Consider the following 21,001-nt stretch of genomic DNA (forward strand, 5'->3'; position numbering starts at 1 on the left):
CCAAAATAACTTAATTTGACATGTAAGAAATCCATTGGCCATTTAGTCAACTGAACATAAAAAGTGATAATAAAACTATTTAAACTTGAAGCCAACTACTGTCAGTTAATAACAAAAGAAACAGTTATGTAACACTAATTACATCTTATATAAACTGTAAGATGCAAAGGATAGAGTAACACTTAGAATTCATCAGTGAATTTACACATGTAGAATATGTTTCTAGATGTGTGTCTCTCTTCTCTCTGGAGCTCAGTCCTGCAGCACCTTCATGTCTGCTGCAGCTGCTGATCGCTCCTCTCTCTCTCTCTCTCTGTAATGGATGGGAACTGAAATATGCCAAAGTGCGATACTTGAAATGAAAATTACTAGAGTAAGAGAGAAATGACTGATTTTTAAGAATACTCAAAAAAGTACAAACTCACAAGTAAACAACTCTGTTGGAGTAACAAGAGTAAATGTAATATAGATAGATAGATAGATAGATAGATAGATAGATAGATAGATAGATAGATTTTATATACTTTATTAATCCCCCTGAGGGGAAATTCAATTTTTTCACTCCGTTGTCATTAACACACAGGTCCGAAATACACACACATGCACAAACAGGACCTATACACATTCACCCCTGAAAACTGATTATTATTCTTATTTACACGAGGAAAGAGACGAAGGACTGATGAAGGAGTGACCAAAGAGGAGAGGAGTTCCCTTCTCACTGCAAATCCCACATAATTCTCTGCTCTTCCAGCTGCAGGGTGTCAAGGTTCAAGTCAAGAATGTGTGTGTGTGTGTGTGTGTGTGTGTGTGTGTGTGTGTGTGTGTGTGTGTGTGTGTGTGTGTGTGTGTGCGTGTGCACACGTATGCATGTGTGTTTGGTTTGAATACTCAAGTGCAGTTTTTAAGTATTAATTATTATTATTATTAATTATTGAGGTACTTGATTATTTTCATAATATGCTGCTTCATCCCCTGAGACCCAAGCTTCTGTTTGTATGCATTTTTAATTTCTAGCTATTTGGGATGAGTAGAACCTGATAAGTATAAAAAACTAAGCATTGTCTTTGAATAATAAGTAGTTCTGTTTGGGGTTTTTTGATATTTTTTTCAAAGACATTATGTCCTCATATGGAGACAACGGTTCAGTTTTAAAAGTCACCAGCGTGTAATAAAGCATAAAACCTTGTATTTCAACTACTGAACATTGTCATGCAAATACAACATTTCCAACAATGCACATATCTACAAGTGATTTCCTCATTTTAGATTTTCCTTGCTCCATACCTCCATCTTATCATATACTACAAGAGCGTTGATAGTTAGATTATTATGTAATATTGGTGTGGGTCACTATAATGAAATGATGGATGGTGAGAATGATGTTAGCACTATGAAACCTTTTTGAGATTTCTGAAGTGCTTGGAGGCTTTTCTGTAAGCCCATTTTGGTTTTGGTTTTCATTTATAATGCCTTGTGCAATAATCTAAATATGAGTCATTTGTACTTTATACCTCCGTAGAAGTGTTTTGTTTTTGATTTTTCTATGACTAGAGCGAGGTCCTGTCTTGTGTTGTATTGTGTTTTGTTTGTTGTTGTTGTTGTTGTAGTGGTGGCGGGATGTTTTTAGTGATTATGTACTATCATGTATATGGTATTGTTTTTGGTGTGGACCCCAGGAAGAATAGCTGTTGTTTCAGCTGCAGCTAATGGGGATCCTAATAAATGAAATGAAATACCCCAATTTAGAAATGTCCTTTTTGTCTGTCAAGACATTTTGACATTTTTACAGTGTTTACATCTGAAAACTTTAGCACAAGCATGCAGATTTTCCTCAAAAATTTTTGCTTCTTAAAATTCTACTTCTAGAGTTATTATGCATTTACTCAGTTTTTAAGACAGTAGAATATATATATATGTAATGTTAAATTACATTTTGCTGATATTGAGAATTGAGAATTCAATGTATCTGAAATATATTGATGTTCATCAACATAACTGAAATGCAATTAGTAACAGTTGTAATTAAATGATAATAATAATAATGATAATAATAACAATAATAATAGTTATTATAATAATAATAATTTCTATAGCACTTTTTCAAACCGGAAATTGCTTCACAATACACCATCATACAACATAAGAAAAACAAAATATTAAAATCATACACAAACATCATACACAGAAAATGGCAAAAAAAAAAAAGAAAGAAATTAACAACAAAAGAACGATATTAAAAAATTTTGGGAAAAATTTGGGGGGGGGGTCACAGATATTACAGTAATCACATTGAATTAAATAAATTCTATGAGCTATAATTACAGACATTTTCATAGTCTGCTTAAATCACTCTAGTTTAATTACATAAATTGTACATTTTTGGTTTATGTTAGAATTATTTGATTGAATTGGTTTGAAATGTTTATGTAATTAAAACATGTAAACCTGACAATAGACCAAATTGTTTCTTTGAGTGTATTAGTATTTTTTCATTGTGGTAATTCTAATTTTACATGAAAAAGGATCTTATGGAAACCCTTCTGAAGTTTATTTTCCCACCTTGTCCAAACCTCAATCTCAGAGGACAGACTGATGCTCTGCACCACTGCACCCTCTGCTGTCAGTGTTCAGCAGGTGCCACACACAGTACATCATGTCACCTGCAGACTGAGCTTTTACTGTCTTTTATGTCAGATAAGACTCATTTCATCTTCCTCTAAGGAGCAGGATGGAAATAAATCCATATACTTCCCTCTGGAGGCAAATACACGTCATGTTTTTCAAACTGATCATATTGTGTTACCTAAACCAAATGAAATTCATGCATTTCCACACCATTTAAAGAGGCATTCTATTACAGTGTTTATACTTGATTCAGGTTGCTTTATGGTGGTAAAATCCCCTGCTGTGAACACTTCCAGCAGTTATTTAGTGTTCTGCATTCTCACTGATTTTATTATCTCAAAGCAGAGCTTCCCACACACATTCACCTCTGCTCATTGGTATGCTTTAATACATGTTACTTACTGTAGTGTTCAGCAGTCAGACAAAAATACTCACTAAAGACATGGTGGGCAGGCATGAAGAGACATTAAAGAGGAGTGGTGATAGTGGTAAAAGTGCTGCAGTTGCTAATGGTGGCAGTAGTGGTGATTCACTTTACATGTAAATTATACTTGTGATGTAACAGGGTTGAATCACCGTGAAATGGCTCCCAAGCTCCATCTGATGGTTAATAGCAGCACTGCAGCCACAAGACACCATGTGAACATCACCTAATAATAACAATAATAATAATAATAATAATAATAATAATAATAATAATAGTGATAAGAGGAAGAAGTTATCTGGGCGAGACCCCCCAGATGAAAACATAGTTGCAGTTGTTTTCATGCACTGGTCAACTTTGATTTTGAGATTTTGGGTTATTTAGCTTCCATAACATGTCCTCCATCAGAGTAGTGGAAAGAAAATGGTGAAAATACACATTTAGGTTTACTTATGTTAGTTATCTGTTACTTTATTTTTTAAAAAGACTCATTCTTGAACAAAATATTCGGTCTTCTTTCCCAGGCCTTGCAAACAAAATCTGCAACAAAAAAGGTTCCCTTCCTGAAACTTTGTTCAAGCTTTTTATAACTCAAAGAAATAAACATAAACGGAAGACATTCTACGTAATAATACATATCTTCAAAGGCTGTTTTTGTGTCATACTGTGAGCCAAAAATCTCAACTTCAACAGCACTTACATACACCACTTTAATACTGTTTAATTTCTGACTATATTTTCAAGGGTTTTACAAAGGTCTTTAATCATAAATCATTCATAGCCTGATTTATGTAACATTTTATTCTCAAAAACATATTGAAAATGTTTGTTTTTATGGCTGATTTATATGAATGATAAAATATTGATAGATACTGAGATATTGAAAATACTCTCTGTGGGAAGAAAAAATGAATCTGGCTTTATCCAATGTTCAGATTTTTGTTCTGGAAATGCAGAAATCAGTGCATAGTTGATATGATAATGCCTCATTGCATAGTGAAGCACAATAATTTCGAAAACTTGCAATACAAAAATAATTGTCTTAGTGTAAGTAATCAACTGGGGAAGTATCATGTTTGAATCTATTAATTAAAAAGTTTGCCTCTGGGGTGTCTCCCGTTGAAAACTTTAAATCAGAAACCCAAGCCGAGAAAACCCTGATGACATCATTAGAGTTGTTCTTTCAGAAAGCTCCTCCAGGGCCACAGAGGACATTATACAGTAGGACAGCTCATGTAACCCTAACCCTAGTGCTACTGCTATTAACGCTACTATGTCTACTATGCTGCTGATACAACCACTTGTACTCATTCATTCATTTATTCATTCATTCATTTATTTCTATGTAGTGGCAAGCCTTTTTTGGCCAGTCTTACATGGGATTACAAGACAATGTTATTTCACAGCCATCCACTCTTGCATGTACAGAAATAAAATTGGAAGAAGAAAAAGAAAGAAACAAAAGAAAAAGCAGCATCACAAATGACCTGCTAACACAAGAAACCACCAAACAGATTTACAGATTATCTCAATAAAGAGCCCTCTTTTTTCTATCAGGCTTCCTTCTAGTAACTGGCTATTTTTTAAGGTTCAAATGTGGACAGGTGTCAATATACTCTTTATATCTTACATACATACAAAATTGATATCTGGTTTTATCTTACTAAACAAAGCATTGTGCAGTTTGAAAGTGAAAAGGACAGCAGAAAACAAAGTGGAACTCATTTTCTATATTGTTTGGACAGCACAGATCTGTTTTTCCTCTTCCATATCAACATATCGTCCAGTTTTAACAGCCAAAGATAAAATGCCAGACCTCTGCAGAAAACAAAGACCTATTTGCTTGTTAGACAAATTCTATGCAACATAGTTCTCTGTACCATATTCAGTTTGTATCATCATAAAAGTACCCAGTTTTGGTATATGCATTCAGCCCACTGCCCATGTCCTTGGCAAACACAAACTTCCTAAAAGAACCATTATTGAGATTTTCTTTCTTTTTTTTTTAAACAAAAAAGCCTCATGGAACCCAGACCAAGAACCAACAATTTGTTTATCCTAGATAAACATTTGCCTCATCAAACTACTTTCTTACATATCAAGTAACTGATTCCATAACTGATCTGTATATATCTTCCAATGGGCCTCACGTGATTCCCATCCCATGTCTACCCTTACGGCAAAATTTTGGTACAGATTGATGGAAACCCAGACAATATCTTATGGTACTTTTTTGCACTGATTCACACTTACAAATATTTCTAAGGCCTCTAACCCTGTCAGTACAAGTCCAGGGGACACACATGCAGAATATGTTTGGATACTCACGTCTTTTACATTTCTACTTTCACCAATGACTACTATTAGTGCTTCATAATCTATCATTACTATAACTGGTCTTGCAGCACACATTAACTGACCTGCTCTGAAATCATCTGTCAGCTGAGACCCAGTCTGAACACTCAGTAATGTTTATGAATGGCAGGATTTTTTTATTAATGAATGGTTTAGTGGCATTGCATAGATGTTCCTACGTGTCTGAACTTGACTGTAATTTTTAATGTTCTAGAGGTTTTCTAAACCAGTTAGAAGTCGCCAGCAGATGGCAGTGTTACATGAACAGAAACAGGAGACATCCACTGTCAGTTAACATGCTAAATCTTCTATCAACATTAACATGACAAAAATGATCCAGTTCATGACATGATGGGTACAGCATGAACACAATCAAATGTTAATCTGACATCCTCACTAAAAGTGACTATATCCTTTATAATCACAGATTTTTATGATTGAGGATAGTATGTCTATTACCATCTTCATAACTATTGTCACAAGGATTTTTTTTCTTCAATATACTAAAGCATGAAACTGATCATGACAAGGTGTGTGTAAAGCTGTGATCACTGATATGAAGGAGCCATTGGTGGATTATGAGACAATGGGCCCCTGGGCACAGATATGCAAAATACCCCGCCTACTATCTTACATAAGAGCAAGACACAAAGACTAGTTGTTGAGCCTCTTTTTAATGTTTTGCATCTCTTTGTAGTTACTGTTCATCTTTCTGTGGTATGGTGTCCCTGTGTGGTAATTTTGTGTGTATTATTGTGGTTGTTTTGTGTCTCCTTGTAGCCATTTTGTTTCACTTTGAGGTAATTGTGTCTTTCAAATAACTTTTGTTTCTTTTTCGATCATTTTGTTTCTCTTCTGAAATGATTTTGTTTCTCTTTGAAGTAACTTTTGTTTCTTTTTTGATTATTTTGTGTTCCTTTAGAGTTGTTTCATGTCCCATAATTGTTTTGTTTCTCTTTTAAGGTTTGTGACTCTTTGAAGTAATTTTTGTAACTTTTTTTTATCATTTGTATCATTATGTGTTTCAATTACAGTTCATTTGCATCTTTTTCTGGTCTTTTAGTGTCTCTTTGAGGTCATAAAAAGCATCTTTGGAGGCCTTCTATTGGCAGTGCTTGAGGCAGGGCATGCGACTATACGTTTGTAGTCCTTAACAACACTGAGGAGTCACTGCACCCCTGAAGAGTCACACCTAAATCTCTTTGCATAATTTTATTTTGTGTTATTTTCCTTTTTTTTTCCCCGACTCATAAGTTAAAGGTTAGGTAAAATTTTGCAGCTTTTTCTAAGGCGATATTTTGCTAAGGTGCAGACTTAACCTTAAACTTGCACCTATTTTGTTTGGCCACTAGATGGAGAGATTGTGTAAATTTCATTCAGCCAAAGGCTCAACTGTCTGTACTTCTTTTTTGGCAACTAATCCTCATCATCATCATCATCATTATTATTATTATTATTATTATTATTATTATTATTATTATTATCATCAGTAGAAAAGCAGTGGTGGTAAAAGGATGAACAAACTTGCTCCATTTTAGAAAATGTAGGCATTTATTTGAGTATTTATAAACAATATAAAAACGTGAAATATATGGTTTTAGCTTCTCCTGTGTACACCCAGAGGCTGCTGTATAAACAGATAATGAATATCAAAAGTTGGTGAAGTAAATCTTTTACACTGATAAACACTTAAAAATGTCCTTAAACAATATTAACAAACAAAATCAATCAATAAAATCAACATGGTAGAGAACAATAAATCAGATATAGAATAAAAATCTGTGCAGCATGTAAAACATAATAAGATGTCAGGCATTAAATGCATGCAACAAAAGTATGTAGGGACTATGTATGTAAAACTTATAACTGTAAATCTTGGACATAATTTAAATACTCCCAAGTTTTTCACCACAGCTGTTGTTAACAATGGATCCACATTATGGCGCTTAATCTGTGTATGTGGGCCGATGATGAAAACCTCTGTTTAATCAGCATTTAATTGAATCAGATTTTACAGACATTCTATCCCCAGTTCCTTCACCAGAAGACAATGCTAGCATTGTACGTTTCTGCAAACCACTAATGTTACACTTACACATTTCAATGTTTTTAAAGTGAGATAGTATTGGAGCTGACTTTGTCGTTGGGAAGTAGCAAAAATGAGCCACGCTGCATACCACTGCAGATCACTGTTTGAGACCAACAAACAAAAAAAGTTGGATTTAGTAAGTCATTGCTGTGTTTTCAGTAGCTCTTTAGGCCAAAAAAGTGGCTGTTTTTTCCTGAGACATTGCTATTTTCCCTGCCCGGATTGTGACCCCCAGATGTGATCTTTTCGTAATTAGTGGTTTTTGTGCCTAAACCTAACCACGTGTTAACCACAACATTCTTGAAATGTCAAGTTTCAACCTAATTGCTAAACAATAATGTGCAAATGTAACATATCTGTGGTTTGCAAAAACATACAAAGGCAACATTATTTCTGGTGATTGGGTTGCATTTAGTTCATGCAAACATTACAATTATCTAATGGTTCTAGCTCCCTGAATGTAAAAAAAAAAAATGAAAACTGAATTTTCTTCTAAAATTCTCCTTCTAAAATTACAGTAAGCTGAATAATTTGGACTGTTTGGTTGGACAGAAGAAATTTGAAGATGTCACTTTGAGCTCTGGTGAACTGGAATGCCATTTCTCACTATGTATTAACAATTTACAGACCAAACACTGAATCAAGAAAATAATTAATAGATCAATCAGTATTACAGATAGTCAATTGTCGCTATCCTATATACAAACATTTAAAAATAGCTTAAACTCGACCAGCTACATCAGTAAAATGCTGCTTTCAAATTATTGCATTAGGATGATCTAATGATATAATACATAACAGGGATTATTTTTACGTGCTTAGTACTTTTACTTTTCATAATTTAGAGGTCCAGTGTGTGGGATTTAGGGTGATATATTGGTAGAAATGTAATATAATAAGTAAGTAAGTAATAAGTCTGGCTCTGTGTGAACCATCAACCAACCCAACCTGCCTCCTTCATAGACTGCATAAAGATGGACGATGTGTCTCTGCTTACCCCCCATTATACAGAGGCGAAGCTAAAATGACTCAGATGTGGCAGCTGCCATCTTGCTCTGGTGGAATCATTTGGAGCCAGAGTCTGCACAGTAGTGATCTCCGCAGTATTAAACTTCCCATCCATGCACCCATCCGACCGATCACAAGCAGCGCCACTGAATACGAGCCCACCAACTGGCTCACACAGTTGTCATTCATGTTGTAAAATCCCTGTTTTATACCAATAAATAACTAATTAAAACCAAACTTATAAGAAAAACAAACACTTGAACATACAGCAGCATGATAAAAACTACCTTTAATGACAGAAACCATTTTTGGGAAAAATGTAGCCTGCTTGATGTGTACTTTGAGTTTTTAGTTTGACCCATGTCCCATCCACTAACATGGAGAGGGTGGGCTTTATGACCTGTACTGCAGCCAGCCACCAGGGGTGATCAAGATTTTAAGCTTTGCCTTTGGGGATCTGTCATGGCGTCCAATTTTATATACAGTGGATGGGCTCCTTACAAGACAGCTAGGGACTGCTTCCTTGTTTACTCCCATTAGCGCATTGGTCACGTGATTTCAGCCTTCAAAATAAGTGTGATATGTACAAATTTGGGTGCATTACTTTTCATAGGAAAACATACAAACTGTTTATGAGAACAACCTGGTCTTCAGTACCTTAGAATAAGCAGTTTATATCTATATACAGAGCGGGTCCTTTTCCACAGAGTTCAACATGTTGTTCTACAGTTGCTGAGAACGCACAAACGAAACACTGGCTCTAGATAGAACCATTCACTTATTCGCGTCAGCCATCATAGTTCTGTTACTTAGGAGAGGTTTTAGGTGGTTGCACAAGGGTGGACATAACCCTAATTCTGCTAGCTTTGTCAGCATAGTGCATTATGGTTCCCTGCAATAATGCTGATACTTATGCTAATTTAGCTAGCAAAAAATAGGCTTAAAACCACTGAGACAAAATTGACTTACTGGAAGAACTAAATATCCTACTCCTTAGATGGTCTTTTGGTACAAAAAACACTGAACAAGACTTTTTACACAACGAAAATGTTACAATTAAAGGTTCAGTGTGTAGGATTTAGGGACATCAGTTGGCAGAAATTGGTATATAATATTTGTTTTTATTAGCTTGTTATCACATTAAACTAAGAATCTTTTTGTTTTCTTTACCTTAGAATGAGCCGTTTATATCTACCTAGGGTGAGGCTATAGAAACAAGATGGCCGACTCCGTGTCTTGCATGGAGTTGGTCACCTTGTTAACAGATAAACCAAACACTGGCTCTAGATATGTTTGCGACCATAGTTCTCTACACACTTGGCCCAGGGGAGAAGTTTTAGTTGGTTGCAATCTGCAATCTCATGAAATCCACAAAATCCTGCAGACTAGACTTTCGTTTTTCTACTTCTTTTTGCATACTTTTACTTTAGTAACATTTTCAATGTAGTCACTAAGAGGTGCACAGTAATGCAAATGAATAAGTGCCAAGAACCCTCAATGCAGGATAGAGGGGTTCAGTGAATGTGCAGTGGAAGGTGTGGAGGTGGATGAGTGTGTCAGAGACGACTCTATAGAAGGACAAAATGCCAGCAGACCAGTCCAGATACACTGCTACTCTGTTGGAACCATGGTAGGAATTTTTAAGTGTGTCTGTGCCTTTTCCGTTGTGCAAAACAGTGTTCTTGCTGCAGTTGAAGCACCAGGACTTGTCATTCCACCCAAGCAGAGAGTCATCCTCGCGCCCCTTCCTTTGGATTCCTCTGTATGTCACTCCTACAGACGCTTGTCCTCTCCACTCCACCTCCCAGTAACAGCATCCAGTTAGACCATTTGTACACAGAACCTGGTACCTGTATTGAAACCTCTCCGGGTGATCGGGATATGGCTGCTCCTTTCTTACGTTTGTGACCTGTTTGTCACCTTGAGACAGGAGGAACTTCTTGTTAGCTGTGTTTGGGTCTAGTGTGAGATCACAGGCATCTGCCAGGAGGAAAGGAGACGGACAGTTTTTATTGAAGTGCAACATAATTCACAGAGAATAGTTATTTCAGTTGTGGGGGGATCAGGATTACATTTTCCCTTTAATCTTGAACATCTGGGGCCGTATTCACCAACATTCTGTGAATACTCTCACAGAGCTCCTAATTTAGCCTAAATCTTTTTAGTCTTAGCTTAGGAGTGATTTAGGAAAGTTCTCAGAGCAACTTTGAGCAAGGAAGGGACAGAAACTTTTATCTTAGTGAGAGGGTGTGGTTGACCCTGTTGCTAGGTGTGATGCATTCTTTTAATAAATGTGATTCGTTGTCACAGACATGCCCTTTTGTTAGCCTGCAAGTTGTGGACACTCAGTGGAAATGAAATGAACTGCCAAGTGAAAGTGTTGTCATTGTTAGTGTGATCACTCTATTGATCGAAGGTTGAGACAGACCTAAGTCATCACTGCTGCACTGTTACATTTTTACAGTCTTTCAAATATCTCAGTGTTGTGATCAGTTTATTTCTGTCATTACAGAATAAGTGCGTTGGGTGGAAAATGTGTGTGTGCCCCTAATGAGATTGACCACAAGTATTATCCCTGCACGATCTAATCTGTAGCCTTTCATTTACTCATTGTCATCCAGTGTTTGCAGAATATTTTTCTATTCTCTTTGTGTTTCCACCATAATCTCCTCTGCTTAAGAAACTCTTAAAAAAACCTTCCTACTCCTGACAATTTCAACTCTTAGCACTAGGGAGCTTTGTGAATACTGCCCCTGATTTCTGTGAAGAGACAGGTGGAGGACTACCGAGAGAACATCCCTGGGTATTATTGCTTTTTCAGGCTGTCAAAATCATCATGCTTCTTGCAGTCAGCCATGCTAGCAGCACTGTAAAGCTGTACTTGGGCACATGCTTACAATGACGACATTGTTGTTGTTTACCAGGAAATATTTATGGATACTGATGGAAAGTTTCTTTTCCAGTTTTGAAGTTAGCCATTCAGAAAAGCAATAACCATTTTGGATGTTCAATATGGCAGTTAATTTCAAGGAGTGTGCCAACGGGTGAGAGAATGGCCATCTGGTGACCTTAGGGCGCCTTCAGAAACATTGCCTTTGCACAAAACAACCTGGTGTGAACCAGGCATAAAGTGAATTTCATGATGTCATCATGTCTTTGATGATGTCATCATGTCTTTGATGATGTCATTGTGTCTTGTGATGTCATAAAGTCTTTTTTTCTTTGATGCTGAAAATTTGTATATAGGGGCTGAATCTTGGTCCAGACATGATTCGCTCAGACCCAAGTTTGGTTCAGAGAGTTTCACTGTGATCGCAGTCGATCCAAATCGAGCTCAGTCTCAGAAAACTACTGAATACCAACCTTGAAGTCAGGGAATCAGATTCTACAGACATGGAACCTCAGGTAGATTGTTATCTCAGTTTACTTGAAGAACAACTCCAAAGTGAACTGAGTGATGATAAGGCCGAGGTAAGCCAAACTGTGGTTGAGGGTAGACTCCTCCTGAACGTCAGAGAGGACATGCTGGCCAGTTTCCTCGACAGACTCCAGGAACAGCAGGAGAATGTCGAGTGGAAACAGGAGACAGGGCTTTTGCAGAGGCAGATCAGTGACCTAAAAGCCCAGCTGGATTTGGCTCAGGCCAAACAAGGCCATCGTCCAACCAGCGACATGAAATACCTCAGAACGCAGTTGGCGAGGATCAGCTCAAAGCTGAGACAAACCAAGAAAGATCTGGAGCAGCAGACCACCACCAACAAAGACCTGCATGCTCAACTGGAACAGGTAAGGAGAGCCAAGGAAGCCCATCACAAACAATTCGAGGCACAGCAGTTGGAGCTGAGTGCCAGAAGACATTTGAAGAGCAACAAGCTCAGAGAGAACAGCAGATGCTAACCTCCTCAATTCGCCATCTGCACGTCGTACTGGAGCAGATGAAGGGTGAGAATTGGCCCTTGATAGAGAACTGGAGGCAAAGAAGTTGGAGGTGCATCACCATATTCAATTTATTGCACTGGCTCAAACCAACATTGAGTTGGAATCAGAAAGCCGACTAAAAGTCGAGTGGGAGCAAGCCCAGAAAAATCTGGAGCAGCAGCCTTCCATTATTACGGACATGCAGGCTGAATTGGAAGAGGTAAAGGGAGCAAAAGCTGCCCTTGAAACTGAAGTGGAGTGCATGCGGTCGGAGGTAAGTCTTGCGAAGCAGTTGCAAGCAGCAGCTGAGAACAACGCTGAGACGACCAAGAGCAGAGCAGAAGTGCTAGAGCGCGATCTCGCATCTGAGAGGGCTCATAACAAAAAGCTTAAGCAGAGACTGACTCTGAAGGGGGAAGCTCTGCAAAAGCATAAGGAAGAGGCCAAAAAGACTCTGGAGGGATCCCATGCCTCCCTTCAATTACAACTGGAGAAACAGAGAACAGAGAACAAGAGGATCACTGCAGCCTTGAAAAATGCAGAGGAGCTGCTCGAAAGTGAACGCGTCAGCTTCAAGCTTGAAGAGGAGAGATCTAGAGCCTCTCATGTGGCTGAGATGGCCAAACAGAGAGAAGACAATAACAAGCTCACCTTCTCTCTAAAGAAAGCGGACCAGGAAATGGACATGAGACATTGCCAGTGGCAGGAAGAAAAGTCTGTCCTCACTGCAAAGCTGGAGGAATTGCAAAGCCACCATTCTGTGCAGCTGGAGTCAACTGAGAGGAAACACAAGAACTACATGGCTGCTCTAAAGTTAAGATACAACCTGAAGCTGCACAGTGACTGTCTCCAATGGCAGCAGGACAAAACCTCCCTGCTGGCAGAGGCAGAAAAAGATAGAGCTACCTATGTGTCTGAGCTCAACAAGGAGAAGCAGGAGAACAGCACCCTTATTGATGCTCTAAACAAGGCCGGGGAACAGTTGGAGAGGGACTGTCTCCAATGGCAGCAGGAGAAAATGTTCCTGCTGGCGGAGGCAGAAAATCTCAGAGGTAAGTATGTGTCTCAGCTCAACAAGGAGAAACAGGAAAACAGCACCCTTGTTGAGGCTCTGAAAAAGGTCGAGGGACAGTTACAGAGTCAGTGCAACATCTGCCAGGAAGAGAGGGCATCTCTCCTTCAGGCCAGAGAGAACCTGAATGAGACTCTGCAGGCAATGGAGCAGACAGAATCCACCATGAGGTCGCGCATTGAAGAGCTAGAGGAAAAAACTGCCAAAAAGAAGAGCAAGAAGTGGTACAGGCTCTTCAGAGCTTGTACCACTTCTGGCTCTGTCCCACAGGCACACATTAACACCTCTTAAATCTCATGGGAGCTCATTAATCAGTCTTAACCCCAGAAGATGAACTTTAGGGAGTTAGGACTTGAATGTATTATGTCCATCTGTTCTGCACGACATCTATTGCACGTCTGTCCATCCTGGAAGAGGGATCCCTCCTCAGTTGCTCTTCCTGAGGTTTATACCACCTTTTTAACCTCATTAAAGGTTTTTTTTGAGGGAGTTTTTCCTCATCCGATGTGAGGGTCCAAAGCACAGAGGGATGTCGTGTGCTTTAAAACCATCTGAGGCACATAGTAATTTGTGATAACTGGCTTTATGAATTGAACTGAATTGAACTGAATTGAATTGAATTGAACTGAATTTTACACTTTACAATCCTAACCCCAGGAAGTGATCTCTTGGGAGTTAGGAGTGTAAAAGTGTAAAGTTATCTTTACACTCTCTACACATTCTTTAAAAAATAATACTAATAATAATAACATCATATTTGTTTGTCTGTTGTTGAAACATTACAGTCATGTTTAAATATTAGATGCTTTGTAAGATAAATGAATCAAGGGACAGGCACTAAGGAGTTCTATAGCCTGAAAATATAAGTGTGCCTGGTATATGTTGGTCCAAATATTGTTATTTTGTCTAAGGTTACACGTTGGTCATCCAAAGAAAAACAGTGATGACTAAAGTGGCTAAAGAGCTTAATGAAAGGCAGGATTATTCTTTGTCACAGAACCTTTCAAAAACAGCTGCAAATTAAAGTTTCACCACAAAGAAACATATGAAAATATTTGAAAACATGGTAAAAATATATCAGTCAAAATGATGATTTATGCCCATAAATTAAAGAGCCAATAACAGTCCTGTTTCTTAGTGTCAGCAAAGTGTGGTCCATGCACTTATTGAAAAAATGAAAGGGTAGAGAAAGAGAGACAGAGTACAGATGGAGAGTGAGAAGCTCCAGAGGGAAAAAAACAAACATTGTTTGACATGGTACACAGGTTATTGTATTGTTATAAAAGCATCAAAGAAATAGCCTTGTGAAAGCATCCTAATCTCCTAATCCTAATCGAGCTCATATTCTATTTCGTTCCGCAGATCAGTCTGGCCATGCGATCATTAAGGTGCATTCTGGCATCAGTTAAAGCTTACCGGGCCAATCACAACCATTTATTACTTTGGGGCAGGCGCGTCAGAATAGGAGGGACAAGGAGCAGAGTGAATGCATTTCGTGAACAACCAACATGGCTACTGATTTTGAAACTGCAACGGTAAATGTGTTGAACGAACTGGAATGTACATTTTCTTTCAGAACAAACGGCTGCATTGAAAGCTTTTATTGAAAAAAAAAGATGTGTTTTTTGTCCGTCCTACAGGGTTTGGTAAACGTTTAATTTACCAGCTGGCTCCGTTGATTGGGAAAAAGATGGGACCCAGTGAAAACCCAATGGCTATTGTTGTTTCTCCGCTAGTTGCTTTCATGGAGGAGCAGGTCAGAGAAGCGACCAAGCTGGGAATCACAGCCATGCAACTGGGAGTCCACAGTGAGGAGGAAATCCGCAAAAGCGGCAACAATCTTTCCCAAACATCATCACAGCTCATCTCCACTGCAGCTTGCTGGTCTGTTTACAGTGGCATTGTGCAAGCCTACGTCACACGTTTCGTTTACTCTGATTGGTTTTCCGTCTTTCCAATTGCATGTAGGGGCACTTTGAGTGACAGCCATTGATACCGCCCCTCGGGAATAGAGGAAATGTACACTCCGTGTCCAGACCCATTCGCTTTTTGCGAATTGGGTCTGGCAATGCCAGGCTATATCATTTGCTCCACCAAAGCAAATTTCTTGTGTGTGAAAACCTATTTGGCAATAAACCAGATTCTGATTCTTTCAAATTGCCCTGAAAAAACAGGTGGAAAAACTGGTGTCTGTTGATGTGAAGGGCAAATAACAAGCCTAAGGCAAAAAACAGATCTACTTATGTAGATAAAGACCCACTCAAGTTCTAGATTGTTCGGACAACAGTATTTAACTTGTAACGAGGACATCAGGGTGAGATGGCACCACACATAAACAGATGGAGTAAATATTCCTGTGACCCTATACAAGTGATCATGGATCATTCATCAAAGGAGCTTTGAACATATGATCAGAAACAGCTGACACTGACTTTTACTCGCCTTAATCAGAGAAGGGTAGAGTGAGAGTAGTAGTACTTACATTTCCTTGGCCCAGGCAAGATCCTCAACTCTCCACAATGATCAACACTAAAGCAGGAAAAAAGAGGAATATCATGATCAATTTGTGCCTGTGCTTGGCAGAAGACTTGCTTGCATGATTATCCTTTTGGACCAGATGTACTACAAAACTGACACTGACAGAAAGTGGAACCATATGCAGTTCTGTTAGAACAAAATTGACTGTCACAGACATGTTCACACATTCTTCCATGTGTACAGTCCATAGACAGTCCACATAGACAGAAGCAATAGCTCATTTGGAGCTGGCAGCACAAAAAAGTGTTGTTTAAGTACTGAGTAAGAAAAATAAAATAATTAAAATAAAAATCAAAATAATTCTGGGTCAATGCATGACATAAAACATTTCCAGTTGCTGCTATTATTTAACATCATTCTACAATTTATGGTCAATCACAAATAAAATAGTTTTAAAATTGGCTTCTTAATACGCTGGGCTTAAGAGGCCGCAATGTGGGAATAGACCCATTATGACAATGTCAAGTGCTCAGAGTGAGGGAAAACAACAATATACATACACAAGAAGAAGAAAGCAGATTGAACAAAATGGTTGCTATGTGATTGCCCGTTGTCCTGCTGCAACTTGTTTTGAAAGATAGCAAACTGACAGCACATACAGGGGCACTGAGAAGTATGACCACTTGTGGCCAACAGGTATTTTCTTGGTGGGATTATCTGTGTAAAACAGTGTGGGAAATAGTGCATTGTATAGCACATTGTAATTTTCTGGTTTTACATCTGTCCAAAGTAGTTGATGCCCCACTATTTTTTTTCCACCTAAAAACGCCACTGGTCAAGGGTAAATGACGAAATTTACATCATGCAGACTGTTCAATAGCCCAAACCTATGGTGAAGACCTAACAGATACAATTGTCTTTCTCACAGAGTTTTCTTAAGTAGGACCACTTTGCACTTTGTTTTTGTTTTTATGTTCAAAATAAAAAATGTGTCAAACTGCTCAGCAGCCTTCTAAAAAAATGCAACAGGTATTAGGACATTTTAACCATGAAAATTCATAAATTCAGTAAGTAATGTAACACTATGAAAGACTCCAGTTGTATAAAGTGTTTCCAGACCAGATACAGAGATGAGCTGCTGTGTCCTCTTAATGGAGCCTGGATCTGAGCTTCTGCGAACTCATTAGGATCGGGATAATTCAAGTGGACAAATGTTAACAAAGTAGAAGTAAGCTTAGTTAGACTCCCATAGACTGTTATGGCAGTGGTTCCCAACTGGTGGGTCAAGGTTCAAAAGGGGGTTGCAAGTAACAAGCTGATTATTAAACTACGTGGACCTTGCACTAATGACTAAGGAGAGAACTTGTCCCCCATGGCTGGATCAGTTGGGAACCACTGCTTTATGGTTCGTGGCTAATCTTGGTCGCTCACTGCCACCTGCAGTTCTTTTCAGAAAGTAATTTGCCTTCAATCTAGCAAATACCGCTTTATATTTTGACAAATATCTAACTAACATTAAATTAGCAGGGTCTAAAATGTCCCTGTGGAGCTCCGGTAGTTGTTGAGTCAGTGATCTGCATATGTAAGTGGCAGCTCTGCATAAGAGGCAATCAGCTAATAAACTGTTCATACCTGAGAGTCTCCAGTCTCCACTGTGGATCCTCAAGTCCAGCAGAGAGCAGCTTCACTCCTGACTCTCCTGGATGATTGTAGCTCAGGTCCAGCTCTCTCAGATGGGACGGGTTGGAGCTCAGAGCTGAGGCCAAAGAAACACATCCATCCGCTGTGACCATGCAACCTGACAACCTAAGAGTCAGAGTACATGCTCAGTCCTCCACTGACCACGTTTATGCTGGCAAGCTGGAAATAAGGTAAATGTAAAAGCATGTAAAAGCAAAAGTTCAGGGTTACTGACCTAAGTGTTTCCAGTTTACAATGTGGACTTTCCAGCCCACCAGAGAGCCAGTTCACTCCTGAATCCTGCAGGTCGTTGTTACTCAGATCCAGTTTTCTCAGACTGGAGAACTGGGAGCTTAGAGCTGAGGCCAGATGTACACAGTTGTACATCGACAGGTTACACCCACTGAGACTGAAAAAGATTTAGTGGAGACAATTCTTTTGTTTCAGATTGATGAGCTTTAACATAATAATATTTGGGATAGGTACAGACATTTTAGCAATGTTCTTATACACCATGACAGATGTTATATACAGGGATGTGATTTTCCCAGTTTAGGCCCTGATCACATAGAAAGCATTTTAGCAGCTGGAGGCGGATTTTTGTATTTTTTTTTTTTTTAATGAGAATTAAACTTTTTGCTCGCTGTTTTTGCATTGCTAAGTGCCTCACATTTCTGCACTCTAGGTGCCTGGCATTTTGGCGCTCTGGACTTCAGTCGAAAAAACTTCAACTCAGAGCAGAAAAGCACCCAACATCATCTCTGCTTTTTTCCCATTGTCCAATCACATGATTTGAGGGGCAGGCCATCTGTGTGGGTCACAACAAAAAAGTTTACAGTTCGCAAACAATGGAGGAGAAACTGGTGGTAGCAGTTGCTGGATAAAAACAAAACAGCAGGTGTGGAAGCATAGAAGTGCAGTACTTGAAACAGCCATCTTGAGGTGAAGCTCCTGGACCAACTGATGGCACTCCCCATGATCCACCCTCTTTTCTAGGGTCTCATGTTTCCACACAGATCCCGGTTTCCCTGTGCCCAACAAACTATTTACGAACAGCCTCCCACCCTCAACCAGAGCTACAGCAAGTACTCTCCACCTGTCCATTTTAGTGACTAGCTAGTACTGTAAAATAAATAACATTGAAAAAATAAATGGTAGATTGATGACAGTGAAAGGTTAGGGTACGGAGGTGATGTGCCAACAAAAAAGCACCACAAGTGAATTTTTCCTAGTGGTATTTAATTTTTTTTTTAAATTCTAAAAAGGCAGTGCGGTGCGCCTTGCGTTTGGGCAACCTGCAAAACACTTTCTGTGTGATCAGGGCCTTAAACTAGAATTCCAGATTTTTCTACCTGAAAATGTGACCTACATGGATCATGTAAATCTGTAAAAGAAAATTATATTTTTTGGAGGGTGAGGGGGTGGGGGTGGTTGCTTATAGTGCCAGGCCAGACCTGGGAATTTGGGATATTTTTCTTTAGCCCTAAGTAAAAATAAAAATTTTGAGTAGGGTCACTTAAAAAAAAGGAAGTGTTATAATTTTGTATCTTATCTCAGCAGACAGACAACACAAGACCAATCAGAGAGGGAAATTCGTGGAAGTCAATCACAAAGTCCAAAAGTTAGTCGTGGATATACCAAGATTTTGTCAAAAAAAGGGAAGCAGTGGCACAACATGCTCTCTGGTTTAAACAGAAAAAACAAGGGGCCAGATCCTCAAAAGGATTGCACTGCTTTTGCGACCGCTAAACCTGTGCAAATGAGAGAAAAAAAATAGCGTGCAATCCAAAAAGCACACGCAAAGGGTGAAATGCACGCAAACCGAACACAAACTGCACTGCCACTCCTAGCTGCGCCAGTCCAATTTGCATGCATGTAAATTAGGGAATATTCATAAATCCTGCGCAAAATTGCCCCCTTCTTATGCAAATAAGCCTCATTGCAAATACCACCTAATCCACAAAGACCAGCGCAAATTGCCACAGGCAGTAAAGCGGTGCTATTTAACACCAGTGAGACCCGTGTATTAAATCCGCGCAATTTCTCTTTCTCCCTCTCTCACCCTCTCTCTCACGCAAAATGATTGCAAATTTCACTCAGTTGGTGGTAACTGTGGAGCATAGCCTATATAAGGGCTGTCATGCCAGGACTCCGGTAATCATGGCAGCAGTGATTGTAGCCAGGCGAAGGCACCGTAATGGCAGGCGCGCACCAGAAAGGATTTATCGGAAGAGAGTATCACTTTTTGATTTAAGTGACAATGAAATCATTTGCAGATACCGGTTGCCAGGCCGCACGATCCTTGCGCTACTAGATGACATCAAGGATGACAATGAGCCTGCCACCCAGAGATCCCATGCTTTACTGGCATTGTCAAATTAGTGTCTACTAGTGATGCGCGGATGGGCTCTGATGGCTCCTGAATCCGCATCTATCCAACAGTCATCCATCCACCACCCATCCGAGCAAATTAATTTTCTGTAATTACAGACCCGCATCCACCCGCACCCGCATGTTTATATTATCAGGAAAGATTAGATCCTGGCCGATCCTGTCAGCTGACTGACATTAAAATAATCAATAAAATGGCGCCGTTACTCCGTGCGTAAAGGCGCACATTGGCACTCTTAATTAGGAGACACTCATTTCTGCTGCTGCGGGGATCACTGTGTTAAATAAACCCTTCCACATGACACATTTAAAGAGTATGCTTGCCCACCCAATCATACATTATTTATCAGCGGGATATAAGCATGATGATATAGAGGGCCTATTGTATTGCACACGACACAAGTAGGCTCATTTCACATTTTAGAGCATGCAATACATTTTCCCCTCATTAATGTTTGTCAAAGCAATTTGTAAACTTTGTTTTTAAAGGGTGCGATTTAAATAAAAGTTATTATTAGGCTATTATTTTCACCCGCCCATAACCCATCCGCCATTAATCAGATTGTTCATTTTTATCACCCGATCGACCTGGCGGTTATAACTGCCATCCGCCCATCTCTAGTGTCTACACTACAGGTTCTTGCATCTGGCTCTTTCCAGAACCCCATTGCAGGCGTCTCAGGGCTCTCACAGTCATCCATCAACAGGGCCATGTGCCGCAAATTGCGCTCAGCTGCCAAACTTTGTGGGCGTGTTAGCGCCGGCATATGATTAGAGCAAATTCTTTTGAGGATAAGGCGCTAAAACAGGGCAGATTGCGTGAGCTAATTCTGCGCAAATAATGGCGCTATTAGCAGGAGCAATCCATTCTTTGTGGATCTGGCCCAAGGTGTGTAAATATCTATATGAGTTCTAAGTTACGTGAGCATCATATGGGCAGAGCACAAGTTATTTACAA

General features: G+C 39.2%; 1 protein-coding gene across 1 annotated transcript in view; it reads right to left on the minus strand.

Moving 5' to 3' along the window:
• Window positions 1–6,941: 6,941 nt before the first annotated feature.
• The window catches only part of LOC125879396 (NACHT, LRR and PYD domains-containing protein 12-like), a 29,524-nt gene continuing 15,464 nt past the window's right edge, over window positions 6,942–21,001 (minus strand). Inside the window, exons 8-11 of the mRNA XM_049561250.1 lie at window positions 17,888–18,061; window positions 17,605–17,778; window positions 15,977–16,023; window positions 6,942–10,484 (exon numbers count right to left, since the gene is read on the minus strand). Coding sequence (XP_049417207.1) covers window positions 9,955–10,484; window positions 15,977–16,023; window positions 17,605–17,778; window positions 17,888–18,061 — 925 coding nt within the window. The 3' untranslated portion in view covers window positions 6,942–9,954. The remainder of the gene's footprint in view (window positions 10,485–15,976; window positions 16,024–17,604; window positions 17,779–17,887; window positions 18,062–21,001) is intronic.

Source organism: Epinephelus fuscoguttatus, linkage group LG19 (genome assembly GCF_011397635.1).
Source record: "Epinephelus fuscoguttatus linkage group LG19, E.fuscoguttatus.final_Chr_v1".
In the NCBI taxonomy this organism is placed as follows: Eukaryota; Metazoa; Chordata; class Actinopteri; order Perciformes; family Serranidae; genus Epinephelus; species Epinephelus fuscoguttatus.